General features: G+C 44.3%; 1 protein-coding gene across 2 annotated transcripts in view; it reads right to left on the bottom strand.

Annotated features, from left to right (window-relative positions):
• Positions 1-324: 324 nt before the first annotated feature.
• The window catches only part of cyribb (CYFIP related Rac1 interactor Bb), a 34,688-nt gene continuing 15,646 nt past the window's right edge, over positions 325-19,366 (bottom strand). For both annotated transcript variants that reach the window (XM_086191612.1, XM_086191613.1), the window contains 10 exons: positions 13,639-13,722; positions 12,170-12,291; positions 11,221-11,326; positions 7,575-7,714; positions 5,550-5,627; positions 2,086-2,202; positions 1,928-2,007; positions 1,677-1,803; positions 1,532-1,602; positions 325-1,128 (listed from right to left, as the gene is read on the bottom strand). In XM_086191612.1, coding sequence (XP_086047738.1) covers positions 1,065-1,128; positions 1,532-1,602; positions 1,677-1,803; positions 1,928-2,007; positions 2,086-2,202; positions 5,550-5,627; positions 7,575-7,714; positions 11,221-11,326; positions 12,170-12,291; positions 13,639-13,711 — 978 coding nt within the window. In that variant the 5' untranslated portion in view covers positions 13,712-13,722 and the 3' untranslated portion in view covers positions 325-1,064. The remainder of the gene's footprint in view (positions 1,129-1,531; positions 1,603-1,676; positions 1,804-1,927; positions 2,008-2,085; positions 2,203-5,549; positions 5,628-7,574; positions 7,715-11,220; positions 11,327-12,169; positions 12,292-13,638; positions 13,723-19,366) is intronic.

Genomic DNA, 19,366 nt, shown 5'->3' with positions numbered 1-19,366 from the left:
GGAGAGGAGTCTGCTTGACCCGCAAGGAAGAGGACGTCCATGTGTCAATATAAAGAAAGAAAAATATTCAATTACTATTGCCTCCAGGTGGCGCTGTGACTAATCAGCCCCCAAATCAGTCCCGTAGCTTTGCGTAAACTAAGAAACCCACTGATCACTGGTGGTGCAGACGTCTGCTGGACTTCACCTGGGATTCTGTAATCAGTCATTTTGTGTTAAATGAAGATTAAAAAGAAGCAACTAAAAAATGTCATGATGTCTGTTTAATCAACAACGGCGTGTTTCACTGCTTTTCTCAGACACTTCCCATCACTCACCCCGAGACAAAGATACAGATCAAACGTGAGTTTGTAGAAAACAAGAGTTCTCCTTTTTAATTCCTCCAGCCAAAAACATACTGTCCATTTACAGTACACACACTCCCAGTTTAATTTGATTCTGCACACATCACAGTTTAAAGTTTTCAAATGAAAAAAACAAAACACAACTATGAAAAAAACCGACATATGCACAAATTAAAACCTATAAAAAATATAAAAACAGTACTCTTCAATCTCATTTCAACAAGTACCATTTCAAAACACTGAATACACAACTGAGCAGACAACTGAACCATTAGTTTTCATTTTAAATAGAAGGAAAAGAGACATCATTTTCATCATGCAGAAGATGTAATATTAAATAAAGAATCAAACAAAATAATATATACTTCTCTATATATCTCTCTGGTTTTAAATTTTCAAGTCAAAGCACTCCCGTCCCTTACACAGGGAAAAACAAAGACATTTAAAAAGAATCTACAATGCTTTCATTAGCTGCCACAGTTGCATGGCTTTTTACCGAAAACATTATATTTCAGCGACATCTTTTTGGCACAGAAAAAGACGTTTATAACGGCAGTAGCATTTTGCATTATAAAAGAGGGCGGAGCTGTTGCTCTTGTTCCATAACAAACAAAAAAAGGAAAACAAAAGAAAAAGAAAAAAAACATTCTGTGCACCTTTATCAGTCGGGGGAGTGGCATCTCCCCCCAGCAGGGTGTGAGGCAAGCAGTCGTAGCAGCTCTACTGCAGCATGCTCTTGATAGTCTTGTTGGTTGATTCGTCATTCAGATGTTTGGTCGTGTACCTGCAGGTGGGAGGGGGGAAAAAAGACGGGAAAACAGAAATATGTGGTCATCTGGCGGTAGATACGGCGTCGCTGAGGGTAAATCTGGAGCGCTTTGCATGCAGTGACCTCATACGACCGGGAAGCACCAGTCTGCCTCCAGCCCGACACAGAGCTACACCATGGATATGACTTCAAAATGTCCCTGTCAGCTCACGGGGGGGGGGGTGATGTTTGAGAGAGCGCCAAGGGGACAAGGTGTCAAACGAATTCCGCTTTTCCAGAGAGGCTTCGACAGCCAACCGGAATCTGGTGTAGACGTTTCACAGCTGGACCGAGTAGCGACTGAGTCACTGTGAAGAGGCAGAGCTCTGATCTAATAACTTGCTGCTGGTCTTTGGGGGGCGGGTGTGTGCAAGGTTACCTGAGAGCGTTGAGAAGGCCTTCTACACTGTTGGGAGGCTGATCTTTGAGGACTTTGATGCAGCCTTTCATCTGTGGGACAACAAATCGCTGTTAGCTTATGAGTACATCACGGGGGAGTAAAGCGACGACGTGGCGGCACTCACATCAATTTTAGACGACCTGGCGAATGCTCCGACAGGATGAACGTAGTCGTACAGGATGATGACGCCGACCATCACTCGGAGGCAGAATGACACCGTCTCCTCACTGGTGAAGCGGCTACGATATTCACTGTCAGGAAAAAGGGGAGGGGCTTACACCAATGACGGCATCCATTTCTGACTTGACAATGTTGATAGTAAAACCAGTCCTTCTTGTTCGTATTTATCACGAATGAACTCGACAGGTCACTTACGGCGTTTCCAGCATGACTTTACACACGCTCGCCATTGTGCTTAAGCAGTCCGTCGTGTTCTCGATTGGAAGGTTCTTGTTCTTTAAAAAGGAGAGACAGAATTCACAGATATTCCAGCGCAGGTCTATTCAAAGCCTCTTCGGCGCCCTCAGTCTTACCTCAGACACAAACTTCGTTGTGCCGTCACTTAATGTCTTCAACATGGGGGTGGCATCGGCGTAGAACAGCGATATCCGATTGGCCAGTTCGTTGTTGACTTCATTCTCACCTTCCGCCTGAACAAAACATCAGAAAAAGTGACACTTCACTCTAAGGTTGGCTTCTATCTTGCATCTGGGTCAAAAGTCAAGAAGAGAGATGAGGGTGGGTTTTGTACTGCCTTAAATATCCTCAAGAGCACGTGTCATTATGTACGTTGAACACACAACAGGAGATTTCAGGGGCCAAACCAGGTGCTACTTCACCAAAAAAAGTACACCCAAGTCGACGTCTTGAGCTCCTCCAGCAGACTGGCTGGTCACCCACTGCGTCTTTCTCCAGCCGTTTGCTCAGTTCTCCACAAACACTTCGACTTGAACCCAACTTGGACGTTTTTGGACAGTTTTGTGGTTGTTAGCAATCAGTCTCCATTAGCCTCAAGCTAAATAAACATGGCTGGCTCTTTCTAGACTCTGGGGTCGCAAAGAAGAGATGCAGGAGGGAAAAAAAAAAATACGCGCACAAGCTAAACACACATGTTTGTGAGTACTTGAGGGTGATGTATCGCTTAAAGAAAAGGAATTTGGCGGCAGTATAAATGACTCTTTGCTACATTTATACTGTGACACTTCTCTGTGCGGAGGAGAACATCCTCCTTTAATCGGTTCTTCAACTAGACAAGCTTTTCAAAACACATTTACTCAATTTAAAATGTATTGAAGGTGTTTTCTTTTCTTTTCTGAACATACTAGAAATGATTTTCGCAGAACAGCAACAATGACATCCTAAATTAAATCCTGGGGTGGAAAAAAAAAAAGACACATGAAAGTGTTCTTCCAACGTTGCATCACACCCATACCTACCCCTGCAGTGTGATTCCATTACGCGACACATTTTTGCCTCTAAAAGCTATTTAATGAGGTAAAGTGATATGAAAAACTGATTTCAAGCGTGTCCCGGCTCCTCCCCCTCCCCCAGCTGACGAACGCCGCCTGCTCCTTTACAGCTTCCAACATCTTAAACATCTGGCAGAAAACAAAGAACGAGGCGTCTCTTGAACAGCTCGTTCTGAATTTGCCAGCCTATTTAAATATGGACACGTCCTACCTTTATTATTTTGGATTTTTAATGGGAACACAGACGGATCCTCAAATAAACTCACTCCAAAATTTCGAACGGATTCCCGGTTTAACAAACGGCGACAAACACCGGCCCATCTAGCAGGCTGGTTATTCTGGTTCGGAGAATAAAAGCTCCTGTTGGATCTGACGGCAGATTCCCATTCATGTGTAACGTGAGAGCAAATTTACGTATCTGGTGAAATTCCACACGCGTAGTACGCATAGATCGAGAGGAAAAAGAAAATTTGTTTTTCCATCGATTCTTTTTTTTTTCTTCCAAGCATAAAACTGTCAACTATTTGCTGGTTTCATATTTGTGTCATTTACAGCAGAAAACGAAGAGTCTTCGGGTTGGACTGAAGTTGGCTGAACACTTTTTTGTGATGTTGTGTTTTTCACGATTTTGTTGACATTTATACACTAAATGATAAAAAATAACCTGCAGATTCCATTATGATCAGAATAATGCAGCCCTCGCTGGGCTGAGCGTGTGCATCATCAGAAGATGAACCATTTCAGCCACCTGTCGCTGCCAAAAAGGGACCACAGCCATAAAGTTGCAGGTCATGAAGCCCAAGCAACAGTGTGAGAGAAATAAATGTGAATTCATTCCTGCTCTTGCATTTATTTTCCATCGTCAGTAACTCAGAAATCCTGATTTATCGTAGGTTGAATGTCTTCCTGTACCGATTGTCACAGACGTGTTGTTATCATGAGCTGAGTTTGACTCCCAGCCCTCATCGCCCCTATGAGCAACACTTTTCACTCGAGGATCACGTTACTCATCCAAAGGTTGATGGTAACATCTGAAAAACATCTGTCATCTAGCCTCACTGAGGCTGATCTACTCTGTCAGCTCCTGCTGCAGAAGGAAGTCGTGCTGCTGCCTGGTAAACTGGGATTTAAAAACCCTCATTCGGAGTTTTGAAGACTTCTGATCACGTTCCTGGTAGAAATGTTCCCAGAACTCAAAACCACTGACAGAGAATTCTGGGAATTCTGGAGCACAGGTTCAGCCTTCAGAGCAAAATTAAAATCGCAACGTGGTGATGAAAAGTGGCCTCAGTTTTCTGTCTCTTTTTCAGTAAATGTAAATGAGGAATCTGTAATTTTGTTCTGCATATTCAATGTTATGTGGATTTTTTTTTTAAACAATTTCCTTTGCTCTTGAACCACAACTGGCTCCTATCAGCGAGGAGTTTTACTGTCATCAGCCTGAAAATGGAGAACACAGCCATTTCTAAATCTGGTATGTAAAGAAAAAGGAGACATTAAATGCACGTTAACCAATCGTTTGTTGTTGTTGTTTTTTTAACAAACAAAAGTAAGCGCCTCCATCTGCACCAGCCCACTGTTAGGACGGGTTAAGTAGAACACATCCCAGAGGATGTCGTCTAATGTTGAATCCACTCCAGAATCACTGGGGGAGTTTTATCTGGAGAGGATTCTTGTCGCTGTGACTGATCTGGGAACAGGTTCTGCCGCCGAGCGCCGCTGCCTCCACTTTGTGCTTCAGACTACCCGACGCTCCCGGAGGGACTCCAACTTCATGTTACAAGATGTTTCCTGAAAACTCTCATCTCACACACTCCAGCGTGGGGGCAGCCTGACGACGCTGGAGTGAAGGCTTCACTATTACACTCCAGTCAGTTTGCAGGATGAAGCTCCGGTTGATGAAAAAAACGAAAAAATTGTTTAAAATACTGCCTCAGTATATTAATTAACCCCTTTATGACAAGCGCTCGTTTGCTATTCTGATCTCTATCTCTGTAATAGATTATAGACGAGTTGTGAGTTGAAAAATGAAGATATTCAAATTCAAATTCCTCTTCACTTGTGTGTTCATGGTTAGTATTATCATGTAGTTACAGCAGTTAATTCGAGTGCTCATTTAAATAAGCTAAATGATGCTGAAAAATGATTATCAGCTACTTAGTAGAGCGGAAAACGTTTTAAATGATAAAAGATCCGCAGCAAACCGCCAACAGTAAATCGTCTGAGTCGGTGCAGTGTCAGGTTCCACCAAGAATTAGCACCTGGGACATGTTCAATCATCTCAGAGCAACTTTTTATGTAATTCCTTGATGAGAAAACACCAAGACAATCTGAGGCTTTTTTTTTTAAGGAGAAATATACAGTACATCGTTACTGCTTGTTGAATTAAAACCTTGCAGCTCCGCACCGTCGTCCTGACAACACATCTCAGCCAGTCCTCAGTATGTTCACAAGTTAATGGCTAAGTTTGACATCTGGGGGGTCGGTGTGGAAAACCTGCTGATGAGGACAGGAAGACTGGGACTCACCGGTACATTGTTGATCCGCATGCGGCTCAGGGTTCTCCGGTAGTAGCTGAAGTCATTCTGAATGGCGGGATTCGTCATCTAGAAAAGATAAATAAATAAAACCTGATTCGTGATACAGAGAGAGAGAGGGAGGGAGATGGAGAGTGTCTGTAGGTGGCTCAGCCCGCAGCAGGACGCTCACTTCTGGATCAAACACACCATCAACCTGACAGAATGTTTTAGCCAACAAGGCAGAAACGTAGCTTCAGGTGGAAACGACATGAAAAGGACACGGATACAATTTAAATTTTGTTTGTCGAAGTGGATTTGAATCCTCTGACACTCATCCTCATTTCTATCTACATTTCTGCTCCTAGTTAGGAGAAATTTGGTTGGTTTTCTCTGATGTGTGACAAGAGGGTCAACAATCATGAAGCTCCCGGAGGCCGACTAAGCATGTTGGAGGCGTTAGATGATTTCATTCCTCAGCACTGGTTTGGGTCCATATGATTTAACTTCACAATCTCTCACTGTGGAAAAGCCAACAATGATGAACGAATACACAACAATTTTTCCTGTAAATGAGTTGAAAAACTTAAAAATTTGGTATTATTCTGTGCGGCTCACTACCGTTTCTTACAGACATCCAATCACAGGGGAGAGGAGGCGGGAAAAACTCTCCAGATCGAAGCATCACATTAAACATGAACACGAGTGCTGAACCAGACAAACGTACTCGCCAACAGAGTGGCGGCTCCATCTTTTCTCCAGAGGAAGTTCTCGACCTTGTGCTGATGTGTTTACCGACTTGAGTATTCTGGCTCACACCAACCACAGCAGACAATCACCCTCAACGGGACAGGATGGGCCAGCGCTAACTGATAAACATGCTAACTCCTGAAGACATCTTCGCGCTATAAGAGTCTTTTTTGATATGGAGATCAACCTTCCATTGATCCATTTTTCATTTTTGCTTTCGATGACATGAACATGAAATACAAAAGTATTTGAGTGCTTAAATGATGTGCAGCTTTAACTGGAAGCCGTTCTTTTTTTCCCTCGTGCTCATTTACATATTTTTTAAAAATTAATTAACAGCATTAAACATCTGAAAACACGCTCATGTCAAGTCAAACGTGTTTAATCTGATCTTAATGGTCTAAAGTAAAAAAAACGAACTGACCCATCAAACCGAGCCAATCACAGAGCTTCTCTTAAACATCAGTGCGCTTTCATCATGTGGCTAATTATCCTCATGGCTGTATGAGGCTGTCATAGCAGCATGCTAATCCCGCTACAATAGACTGGTATCAGTCTGTGTCCACCGTGTCCTCCAGGAGCGCCAAGCTGCTTCACTAGGGAGGGGCTGCATGCCACACAGACCCTTAAACTAGGTCAGAAGCTTGTGCATGGGTGTGAAAGATTGATGAATAGACCTGGCAGGCCACCTTGCAACCCCCTACCTACGTGTTTTTATCCTGCCAGCCTGGGTAGTGGGCACTAATTGGGGCACTGCAGAAAATGGCCTGGGGGTGTTGGGTGCATTTCTTAAGTTTTTCTATCTAAGGAGCGAGGGTGTAGGGGAGTCAGTTCACCCGCTGTCTAACCAGATGAAGGCTCAAACAATTATGTTTTTGACAATGGGCATTCAACCAACACCCACGCCCCATCCTGGTGTTTTCTGGGTTGCAAATCACCAACGTGTGTCTGAATTTAAGCCATCATTTATAAAAACCACCACATTATGCAGATCTCTGCTTTTAAACAACCATTTCCCCTCAGTAACACTTAATAGCCATTCCACTGACATCCACTGTATTATAAACAGCGGAGCCGTATCAGGATCCTAATTAAATGCTTATCATGTGCTCGCTGCTCGGAGATAAAACTGCAGAGTTAAAATCAATCTGAGGGCATCAGCAGCTTGTTAGACTCGAGAGGTTCCAGTTGCAGCGAAAAAACGTGCAGAGTTTCCGTCTGAGAAGGCAAGTTTAGAAGCTGGAACTGACACCGGGGGGTGGGTCGGAGAAATTAAGGGTGTCTTACTTTAAGCTCATCAAAGCGAAGTGTGAAGTGCAGGATTTCGGCGAACTGCTTGGCCAGCGCCTGCTCCCTCTCCAGGTGCTGAGTGGAGTCGTCGTACGTCTCGCTGGTCAGAGCTCCCAGAAGGCTGTGCAGCGCAGCTTCTGTGAGAGATGAAACGCAACACACACTTGCTCAAGAGTGTGCACAACGGCAGGTCAACGTTAGCGTGCGTGTCAATGACTTACTCTCTCTAGTACGTAGTACTTCTAATCAAGCTGAAAACTAACCGGCAACTACTTTGACGGTCAATTAATCGGTGAAATCATGTATCTGATGAGGACAAATGGAGAATATTTCACCGCTCCTGCGGCTCTTTCATGAGGATGTGCTGATTTTCTATTTGGACGGACAAAAACATCTCATTTAAAGGCAAGACTGTAGTTTAAGAAGGTTTTTTGTTTGTTTTTAAAGACTTTTTGAGTGACTAGCAATTAAAAAGGAAATGCTAAGCTCAAAAAGAGACAGAAACGTGCAGTTTATCTGAGTGACTACTGCTCTGCTATCAAATCCTTATGAGTAACATTTGAAGCATTTGAAGCAACGAGATCCGCACCTGCCAGCACCTTTGACCACCCAAATATAACCAGTTCATCCGGGAGTCCCAGTGAGGATTTAGACAGATGGACGGTCAGAAGTACAGACGGAACACAAAAGCATGAAAGCTCACAGCTGCTGCTGACACCGAGGCAGGAATAACAGATTCAGATTACAAATAAAAATGAGAGCATCTCATCCTCTTTAATCTGGAATTCTGAGGGCTTTTTGAGCCTATTTCGTATTTTCATATTTTAGAGAAATCACTTTGAAGATTTTGTGGCTATATTACATTGCAAATTGAAAGCTTTTCTATTTGTCGATCAGAAAACTGTCTGATTGAACAACATCAGATCAGGGAAAACTATTCAGTACATGACTGGATGATCTGCCTGATCAAACGCAGGCAACACAAGAGGTTGATTTAACCTTACAAGCCACGACCAAATACATTCTAGAGAAATCAAGTTTTCTCCAGACGTAACTGTTCTGTGTCTGCTGCGTGTCTGAGGACAAATCCGAGCAGCATCATGAGGACAGCTGCATTTTTTAACTCAGCTGAAGAGTCCTGATTAGGACGGAGACAGATAATGGGACAGCGGTGGTGCCCAAACTGCCCAAGGCCCAGTGCCAGTCCAGGGGGGAGGGGGGGCTGAGAGGCTTTCCCGCTCAGATGCAGATGAGACATGGGACTAATTATCTCACTGGCATGAAATGGGGGGTTTGGGGAACAGGATTTCATTCAAGCAGGATTACACTCATTGTTTTGACAGCAAGTAAATACAAAGCCTGCGCTTTTCCTTGACATACCAATGGACCGATCATTAAGCATGCACGCGGAGCAGGGAAACCAGCACAAGACTGAATAAAAATCTCTTCTTCATCAAATATTATTTAACAAATATGTCTCTCCAAAAATCAAGTTTAAAAAAAGGAAAAGTCGGCGAACCTTCCGAGCCTGGAGGGAAGATTTATTTATAGATGCAGATTTCAGTCAGTGAAGAGAGGTTTTCGATAATGACATAACATCTGATGCAATAAGCCTGCGTGGAACCAAATGAGCCCCCTTTTTGTGAAAAATTTTAACCTCTTGATTACATTTGACAATGAGTATGTCAGCGTAACCCAGAAAAAAAGAGGCCAATTCAGAAAGCGGTCCACTTCAAATAATCAAAAGGCGACTTTTGGAAGACGGACAGAGAGCTGGCGGTGCAGGGCAGTAAATTGAGCACGTTTGCCGTTCGGTAATGACTCCCATCTGCTTGGGCCAGCGTTTGCACAGGGAAGCAGCTGATTAAAATCGGCCTTAGTGGTGCATTACAACCCCCCACCCCATCCTACCCCACCCCGTAGGTTCCAGTCAAAACAGAAGTTAAGATGGAGCTGCTTTCAGACCTTCAGAAATGAGCCACACTAGTATGTCGGGAAGTCAGGGAATGGCGGGCTGAGGGGGGGTGGTGGTGGTGGGGGAGGCGGGGTGATGTCTGAACTCATCAGGTCACGGCAGAGCAGGCAAGCAGAATGCGGACATGGAGGCGTTTTACTGGCAAAGAGGGGAGGGGTGTATCACAATCCCTCACACCAAGGCTGTGATACCGGCCCATCAGACCCTGTCAGCAATGTTACTATTTACAGGAGGAACTGAGGGTTTGGGATGAAGTCATTTGATGCTTCTTAAGGTCTCTTGTGTGTCTACTGAACTTGGGAGATTTTCCTTTGATGCCTCCAACTTGTGGAATTTTCTCCAACAATCACTGAAATTAGAGACTTTTCCATCTTTGACTGCATTAAGACATGATTTCTGACTGCGGCGTCACCTAGTTACTATTCTATCTGACTCATTTTCTCACATCTGATTGTTTTAAGTGTGAACTCGTCGTCTCTGTAAATGAGGGGAAACCTCAGCGGCGTATGAGTCAAAGATAACATCAGAAAAGGTTAAACCTCTTCTGATTGAATCAATGACTTCTGTGAATGCATTACTGACACATTTAAGGCATTTTAAGAAAAAAAGGCTGCAAAATGGGGCAATATTTCCTCCAATTCACATATTTATGTGAAAGTTTCAAAGCTTCTGACTAAGGAATCAATGAAAAAATAAATATTTAGAGGTTGCCTGTGACTAAGTGTGATTCTGTTGCTTGAAAATGTTTAAAAAAGTGACTTTTCGGGGCAGTAGGAGTGGAGGTACTACATTTTATATGCACACTCAATTACATAAGCTACTCACCATAATATCACCTACTTCCCATCCTGATCTTATTAGTCGTGCTCGTCAGATTACTCCACCCGCTGGTAGTAATGGACTTTAAGCCTCACGCATATCAGATGGGACAGCAGGCCGCCGAGGCCACCGTGGCCCCTGAAGCCTAAAGTCAAGGCAGTGAAATAGAGCAGCAGCCAAGCCTGCGAGGTGACCTACTTCGTTACATAACAGTCATCGCCAGCCTGCCGCTGCCCACCACTCCCATTGACTACCTTCTCCGCCACCGCCATTGGGTTTATGACGGGCAGCACCCAACCCCTCCCCACCCCCACCAACAACCTCTAGCCTCAGGGTCATAAGAAGATCAAGGAGCCCCACGTCTGCACCCCCCACCCTCTGTATCCATGCTAATTAAACAACCTATAGCCCCACTCGACTCAGGGGTCAGCGCACAGTGCAACGCAGGCAGCCGGTCTGTGGGGGGTTTAAGAGTGTTTATATAAGGCTGGGGTGCTCTATGTGTGTGTGTGTGTGTGTGTGTGTGTGTGTGTGTGTGTGTGTTGCATGTCTGTGAACTTTTGCAGCTCAGCAGCCAATACGCCAAATATTAAGGTCATGTTGTGTCTATATGGCCTCCTATAGAAAACATTAGCTCTTGTCCTTCATGGTATTAACTTTGATCGTGCAGAAAATTACAATAGCAAACTGCTCTGGAAATTCTTGAAGCAGCAACAGAATCACACATAACGTTGCTGACGGTTGAGTCAAATCTCCCCGGACACCTCAGCTTGTTCCACTTGAAACTGTATCCATATAGAAGCAATGATGCTATTTTTCCTGTGGAAACTAACCGGGGCCGATACATACCTAATCTCTGGGAGAACTCGTAGAATTTCTTCAGTTTCCCCACCAAGGGAACCACAGCCGCCCACGCCTGCTCCTGCAATGCCTCGTCATTCGGGTTCTGGATGGCCTGAAAATCGAAAGACCAGAAGAAAAGTACAAAGCAGGAGAATGTTAGATTTACTGTTTTAGAAAGACAGGCTGGCATGGATGAAGTTTCAAACTGAAAGAGGAAAATAATAAGATGTGATAAAGTATGATCAGAGACTGTGGAGATGCTTAACGCAGTGCTGGGAGTGACCTCTGACCACCAAAATCTTTGCAGTTCATCTTTTATGTCCCAGGGACGTTTGTGCCAAATTTGCAGAGACTCCCTCCAGGCTTTGCTGAGACACAGCCATGTCCCCCACCCTCAACAGGAGCATGAGGAGAATTTGTTCTCCTGAAGTTGCCATAAACGTCTCCTAATTACAGCTCTGGTGGTTTCTGAGGCTACTGAAAGTATTTAACTGTGAACTGTACCTAGTCATTTATAAAAAAAACCTTTTTTAATGTTATTGTTCTCTGGAGGGAGATTTTATTTGAAGGCAGCCGCTTTTAAAAAGATTTTAAAAACTGAATTTATTTAACAATCATATAATCCTTGCTGAATTGTTCCTAATGGTAGTATCTAGGGAAGTTTTACAACCGCTGCCGGCTCAGCGGTGTAACGTTTTGTCTCCATCATCTGTCTATTTGCTTTTTATTCAGTGTGAGAGAGGCTAAGGTCTCTTTTCAAATGGTGACCTGTCAAAGACAGAATCCATAGTTATTAGCTGCACTTAAGAGGAAGCATCTACACTCCTCATGAGCTCACAAACACTAAATATGGCCCTTAAAAGCAGCATTGGCGTACTCCAGCCTTCCCTCATCTCACCCTCCACCTGCTCCAGCTCCTGACCCTCTGTCGGTCAGATGTTTCTATCAGCTGTACCTCTCTGATCTCCTGTCCTGCTCCTTTGTACGCCTGGAGCTCGTCCAGAATGGCCTTGGCGTCCTTCAGCACCACGTCCACCTGTTCCCACACCTCGCGCTCTGCGTCTGTGGGCTGGGCGTCTGTAAGGGGCGACAACAACGAGGTCAGCGGGGCAAATCTGATTGGAGTCTAATCCATATACAGGCGCAAATCCTCAGATATAATTGAAATGCTATTATTTATTTCATGTAAATAAAGGTAATCTAATCTTTCCTCAACTTTGGAAAACCTGCTTTTGTAGCTGAAGGGAGGAAAAAAGATTAGGTGAGGGCTGAAAAGGATGATTGTTTTCATCACTTATGGGACCTGCTGTGTACTTTCATAATTACTCAAATAACAGTTGAGTTTATGAACGTGAATAATAATCAAAACCATCTCACAGAACCCAAACTGAGGTGTGGAAATCACATCTTTTGCCATCCAACTGTACAAAGCCCCCCTAAACTCTTCGTTTTCTGTCATACATGATAAAACAGCAGCAAATCTTTATATTTGGTCAGCTTTTGATATTTTCTATTTTGTTTGTTTTTCAGTACAGTTCTTTTTCAGGATTGCACCTCTCACACACTGTAGCACTTTGAGACGTGCTTCTAAAGAGAGCCGCATTACAAATAAAATATACATAAAATGATTTTTGCTGGAGAGAAGCCTGAGACAATCAAAATAAGTGGAAATGGTTTTCTCTTTGATCAACTAAAAGATTAATTGTGGCAGCTCTCCTCATGATAAAGTAGGTATCATGTATCATGGACATTCTAATAGCTCTGTTGAAGCTTTGTGCACATTTTGGAGTTGTCTTTTTTTATTTCAGCTGCAGAGAAGTGCCAACGAGGAGATGCAACACTATGAACTCTTTCACCACCTGAAGCGAAAACACCTTGCCAAGTGTGATGACTGTAATGCACTCCTGCACACTGGCAGCTGTAGTTCTTTTACAGTATGCAGTATTACAGTAAAAGCACGCACTGTGATAACATTCCAAATCACTGCTCATATTGAGTGATTTCAAGGAACTAAAAATAGACTTCAGTGATATATATATATATTTTTTTTTTTAATCAATTTTTCCAAAGGGAGTCTAAGACTATGCAGCTCTGTTTTCCCTAAAAGTGGTGACTGAATCTGTGGCTTTGCCAAGTGTGAGAACTCTACAGTTCAGGATCAAGCCACGTTAAGGGGCCTTAGGCTACAAAGCAGCTGAACTTCACTGCTTTATATTTGGGGGGGGCTGCTACAACTCTGCCATGATTGATATTCTGCGCGCACAAGACAGTGAAAGAAGCTCCGATACTAGATTTGATTCCTTGTGCCTCTAGGAGGAACTTAGTGTAAAAGATAAGGGGTGAAAAGATGTAAGAGTTTATAATGGTATGGTAAGATATTCATGTGATCAATATGGGGGGGTGGGGGGGTGGGGGGGTACTCACTTTCAAAATCGAGGAAAAAATTGGGCTCCTGCTCCAGATCTGTGCATGTCAAAACTTTCAGTAGGTTCCCCATGTTCCGTATACCTGCGGAGGAAACATGAGTGTGAGAGAGAGAGAGAGAGAGAGAGAGAGAGAGAGAGAGAGAGAGAGAGAGAGAGAGAGACAGAGACAGAGACAGAGATAGAGAGAGAGAGACAGAGAGAGATGAGAAGAGTGTCGCAGAGTGGTGCTACAGCACACCTCACCCTCGTTCTGCTTTACTAGTGCTCAGTAGACACCAGCGTCCCCCAGGTACCTCTCTAATGTGTGTTTCCTGCACCCAGGCTCTCTCCCACCAGATGTCAAACCAAAAAGTCCCCAAAATTAAAAACAAATCAGTTTGAGTTTTTTTCTGCTTTGCTAAGTTTCTTCCCAGCAATTGTAAACATTTACAGACAGAAGTGTCCTCAGGGACGTCACACAGAATCATACACAACAGATCTATTTACAACTTTTTCAATAAAAAGCCGGCAGGGAGAAACGATTGTACGTTGGACATTTAAATCTCCTTACTGGAACACAGTTTGTGTGCTGTATAACTGTGAGAGCAAAGACAGCCACTCACCAGGGGTCCTACATGTTGAAATAAAGAAATAAACTATGGTACATTACAGTAAATAGTATTATGTTATTAGACAGTCATCTAGTTAGCTGAGCAAGCTTAATATTGCTGTGTTATATAACTTCAGTCACCAAATATATGAAAGTGGTATTTTCCAACTCCAAGAAAACCAGTCAAATTCCCCTAAAACTAAATGATGTCCCCTGATGCTTAGTATTCTTTCCCTTCCATTCACTGGGCCTTTTCAAAGCCCCTGTAAAACACTAGACTGCATGCATTTACTGTCTTGTGCAAATAATTCTATAACAAGTGGGTGCACGACGAGTTCTTAGTTTAACCCTTAAGTGTCAACAGTAATAATAATTTTGTTTTCCTTTTTCTTCCTGGCAAACAGTGGAAGAACCAGAGGATATTTTACTAAAGTTTCATGGATTTATTGGCCTTTATACAAAGAACGGTACTCAACCTGCCAATACAATTCTCAAGAGCTTTAGCTACTCAACGGGCACACACACTGGCCATGCCCGGTGCCAACCTGCTCATCAGGAGCAATTAGCAGTTCAGCATCCTATGACAGGACATCTGGAGGAGCCGAGGCTGAAACCAGGAACCCTCTGGTGACTGGACTGTCACTTTTCTTCTGAGACTGAACATTACTATACATTTATTATTTCTAAATGTACTTCTCATATATCAGAGCTTGTAGCCTCTATGAGACAAAGTAAAAAGACAGTGAAAGAGGGCTGAATTAACAGAATATTCAGAGCTCAGCTCAACTGAACCCATTATCATCCTATTAGTAATGAAATGACTATCAACACCACCATCAATGCTCTTCATCACAGATCATTTAGAGATTTGAGTGATACTTTACCAAAAAAATGTATTTTGTGGCTCCTGAATGCAGCTACGTAGATTCACCTTGAAGCTAAATATGATCAACAACTAGCGGCAGCAAAACTGCCGTTAGCTTCAAGCTAAATATCTGTGGCTGGCTCTTTCTGCACTCTGGAGCCACACAGAAGCAATGCATTGGTGAAAAAAATTCGGGGGGGGGGGTACTTAAAAGACACAATACCCTTTTAGGGTGAAGTATCACTTTAAAGCTACACAAAGTTATGGGCGTGGCTTCTGTGAGTGGTAGATGCCGTCACATCTAGCCATCCTTCGGGTGAGTGAACCAATGTGTGATGTCACACTGGCGCTGTCAGCTAGTAATCTATAAGCATTGATGTATATATCTGCAGTCACCTCGGCTGTGTTCATGAGAACTGGCAGCTCTTAGTCCTGGTGCTATCGAGGAGTCACAGGAGCGACAGAGCAGAGCCAAGCTCTCTCCCGAGCAGAGGTCAGCAGACATATGACGAGTTTAAGATCTGAGACAGTTTGAGAAGAAAGAGCGGCAGCCTACATCAGTGGAGACATGTTTAACCCTTAGTGATGGAGCGAAGACGGACAGGTTGTACTCTTGAGAGGTTGAAAAGAGGGCCGGTGGGGATTAATTTAAAGTTCAGCAGGCAGCCAGATGTCATGGGAAGAGTGACAGGTGAGAAGTGACAGAGTGAAAAGCAGCGGTGACATGCCGACGCAGGTAACAGCGAGAGACAGGGAGGAGCTGTGACAAAGTACCAACTCAGCAGTCGTGAGTAGAGTGGGTTTAAAATACATGAGATGCAGGCGGGGTGACATGTAATCCTGTGGCTGCAATATGAAAAGCTAGCAGTGGGTCATGTCCTTATTTTAAAGAGGAAATAATCCTTAGTACACAAAGATGCCAACACAATATCTTTTATTCTACCAGAAGAAATGTTGTTTATTAATAGTAAAGTCAAAGGAGAAGCACGCATCTCTACACGCTGGGCTTTCATAAATTGGTGAACATTCGTTTTTATTAATTTATTACTTCCCATCTTGCATACTACACTTTCAATTTTGTACACAGACATTTTTTTTCCGGTTTACTTTTTGAAAACCGTGCCTCAGTCAAACTCGCCGACCACCTGCAAAGCCCCACCTGCCTTGTCCAGCCTCGTCATATTAGCCTCCACTAATGTGACCTGAATGTCTGACTGTGCCAACGCCGGCACCTCGCTGGCTGTCGGAAAAAGGCACCTGATCCAGCCTAAGAGAGGACGAGAGCTGTCACCGACTTCACTCTGCTGGATGATGCCGTCGCTGCCAACCGTCGCCAGGCCTCTACCGCCACCTCTCAGCCGGCTTGAGGCCGGCCAGCTGGCAGAGCGACGACTGGGCGGCGTCAGTGCGGGCGCGGGTAGTCGTGTGGGCCCAATGGCGCTCCCTTGCGCCGTTTGAAATGAGGTCATTTTAAGGACAGGGATTTGCGTGGCTGCAAGTCCAACAGAGAATCTTCAAGCGTGCTTGAATAGGACTGGATTACATTTTCTCCTTAAATTTAATTTTGAGAATATTAAACAGATGAATACAGACGCTGCTGCTTCATATTCTTATGAGGACAGCTTTGAAGATGCATTTAAAAAATGTGTTACTATGCAACTATTACTATGCACACAGCAATAGAGAGAGGCTGAAATGCTGGCTCAAGGACCCCTCCCTCAGTGGCTGCAGCAGTACCCAGTATCACTGGCATGACCTGGGCACCACAGAGAGCCCAACAGCAGCCTTGTTGTTGTTTTGAACCCCCCACTGAGCAATCGCGTGCTTGCAGCGAGGGAGGGAGGGCTGCTTCTAAGGCCGGGGGCAGAATCTGACAAGCAGGAGCCCGCGCAGCTCTCCTATTGGCTGAGCCAATCTACCCAACAGCTCGCTGTATCCATGGAGTCAAAAAAAATTTGGTGCCATTGAAAACATTGCAGCAGCCAATCAGACGGCAGCTCCTCGTGAGCAGTGAGTACAGTAGTAGTAGGACTTGAGAGCACATGAATATGTTAATACAGATGAGGTAATGCACCCAAAACAGAGGATTAGTAGAGGAGTGAAGTCAACGAGAAATAATGGGGGAATATTTCATTCCACCACTGAATGCTTGCTGATTTAATTTGATGGGATTTTCCTGTGCAGCTCAGCAAATTTACATTAACATGATCAGATTTTGGATGAAAAATTAAGCTAAATAAAACATGCTGGTAAATATTAAAAAAAAAATCACTTTCCATTTCCCACTTTCTCCCAACTAATTATATTCAATAAAAGGCAAAAAATATTCAACGTGCAAGATTTGATGATAAATTACAGAAAAAAAAAATAATGTGCTAGAAATTGAAAAAAAATATTATCACAATATCATTAACGTTTGTTTTATTCCGACTGACAAATATACAATTTACAAAAATTCAAAAATGTTGAATATGTAGTGAAAAAAATTCCAGATATTCACAGATGTTGCATAGAGGCTTATTTTGGTTCAGGGCCGTGCCACGCCCATGCAGCAGCCTGACCTCTGCATGGCACTCCCTTTTAGTGTCTCGTAGCCCCTGCGCTTGCCTCTAATAAACTTGCTCCCCAGCAGCTGAAACCAAGCACTGCGACAAGCGCCCCAGAAACACGGCCCGTAGTTTGTTGGCTGGCTAAAGCAGGCGAGGGATAGTGCTGACATTCCACTACTCGGTTGCAGCATGAGGATCCACGTGCCCTGCTGCTTTACTATGGAAGAAAAACAACGCCCTCCCCAACCAGGCACACACACACACACACACACACACACACACACACACACACACACACACACACACACACACACACACACACACACACACGGCATCACGTGGGCTTTGTCGTGGAGAGGGCTGAGCCTGGGGTGTGGAGGGGGTGGGGTAGGGATGGAAGCAGCAGTGATTATATGGGTTGATAAAAGAAAAGACGCAGCTCATATTAATCTCTATATGGTATTTAAGAAGTCTGGCGCAGGTAGACATGGGTGCTAAGTATCGTTGCGTGCATGAAAGGGGAGGGATTGTGAAGCGTCACACTGCGGCAGAGGCGGGGAGAGCTAGGCAGCTTTAAACTTGACCTAGATTCCCCGGGTGACACGCCACATCGCATTAGCCCACTCAGCCAGACCCGGACCCGCTGGAGCTCGCTGACAGTGGCCCGATTCGACAAGCAGAAAATGGGGGAGCACTTCCCAATGGGGCTGACGTGCCACCGCCCCCCACCCACCCCCAACACCCCCCATGCACCCAACCATCTCCTGCCAATCCCACTCAGCTGACTAAAAATGGCTTAGGGGGTACATGGAGAGAAAAGGGAGGGGTGTGCCATTTGTTTGTTTATGGGGGTGAACTCGATTACCTCGTAGCCACGCCTCTGTATTATTACAACCACGTAAACATCAGCTAATGCCCCCCTCACCCCATTCTGGCAAATCAAAACAAACCTCAGCACGGCAAGAAGACTGAATCATTGACACTTGAGGCGACATCCAGTATCGTCTGTCTCATCTCACCCCCCCCCCCCCACACACACACACAACAAGCTTCCCACATCAAATCACACACGTGAAACCGGCAGTTTGTCCAAAGAAGCAGATCAGAGGAGGATGAAAGTGGGAGCGCCTCATCCTCCACTAAGCCCCTCTCTTTGGACAGCACCTGATGAAAGTTGGAAACCATGGCAACAGGCACATACACAAGAGTCAACTAAAATGCAGGCGCCAGTGAAATTGAGCTTCATGAAGAGCCTCTTAGTGTCACACTGATACATTTTATACTATCAGAACACATGTCTACAGCCTGGGTTCCTTTTCAAATCGATGCATTTAAATGATCATCTGGCTTTCTATTTTTAAACAGATGCAGATTCTGGAAGCTGCAGAAAATGAATTTTATCCCACTCAAATTTACTTCTATGGCATCGGCTCAACATCTGGCTCAGAGGGAAAAGACTACCCTGGCAAACCCACCCCTCCCTGCCCTTGAGAGTCCTCACAATCCTTCCTAGGATGCTCGGAAATCATTGAGGGCATATTGACTCTCTGCTGGGGATCTGAGCAGCCACTCCCTCAGGGTAGAGGAGCCATTTGCGCACAGCGCCCAAACTCTTCTACTAGAACAACTCCATAAACCATCATTACATGACTGACCTGACTGCAACCTCAGAGATCACCCATTCATGCATATTCAGGAGTGATTACATTTGTATTAGTATGAA

The sequence above is a fragment of the Aulostomus chinensis genome, chromosome 21 (genome assembly GCF_037954235.1).
Source record: "Aulostomus chinensis isolate RoL2024-O1b breed Wild chromosome 21, RoL_Achi_v1.0, whole genome shotgun sequence".
NCBI classification, from domain to species: Eukaryota; Metazoa; Chordata; class Actinopteri; order Syngnathiformes; family Aulostomidae; genus Aulostomus; species Aulostomus chinensis.
Note: the sequence above shows the minus strand (reverse complement) of the source record. Positions and strands in the feature narration are given on the sequence as shown.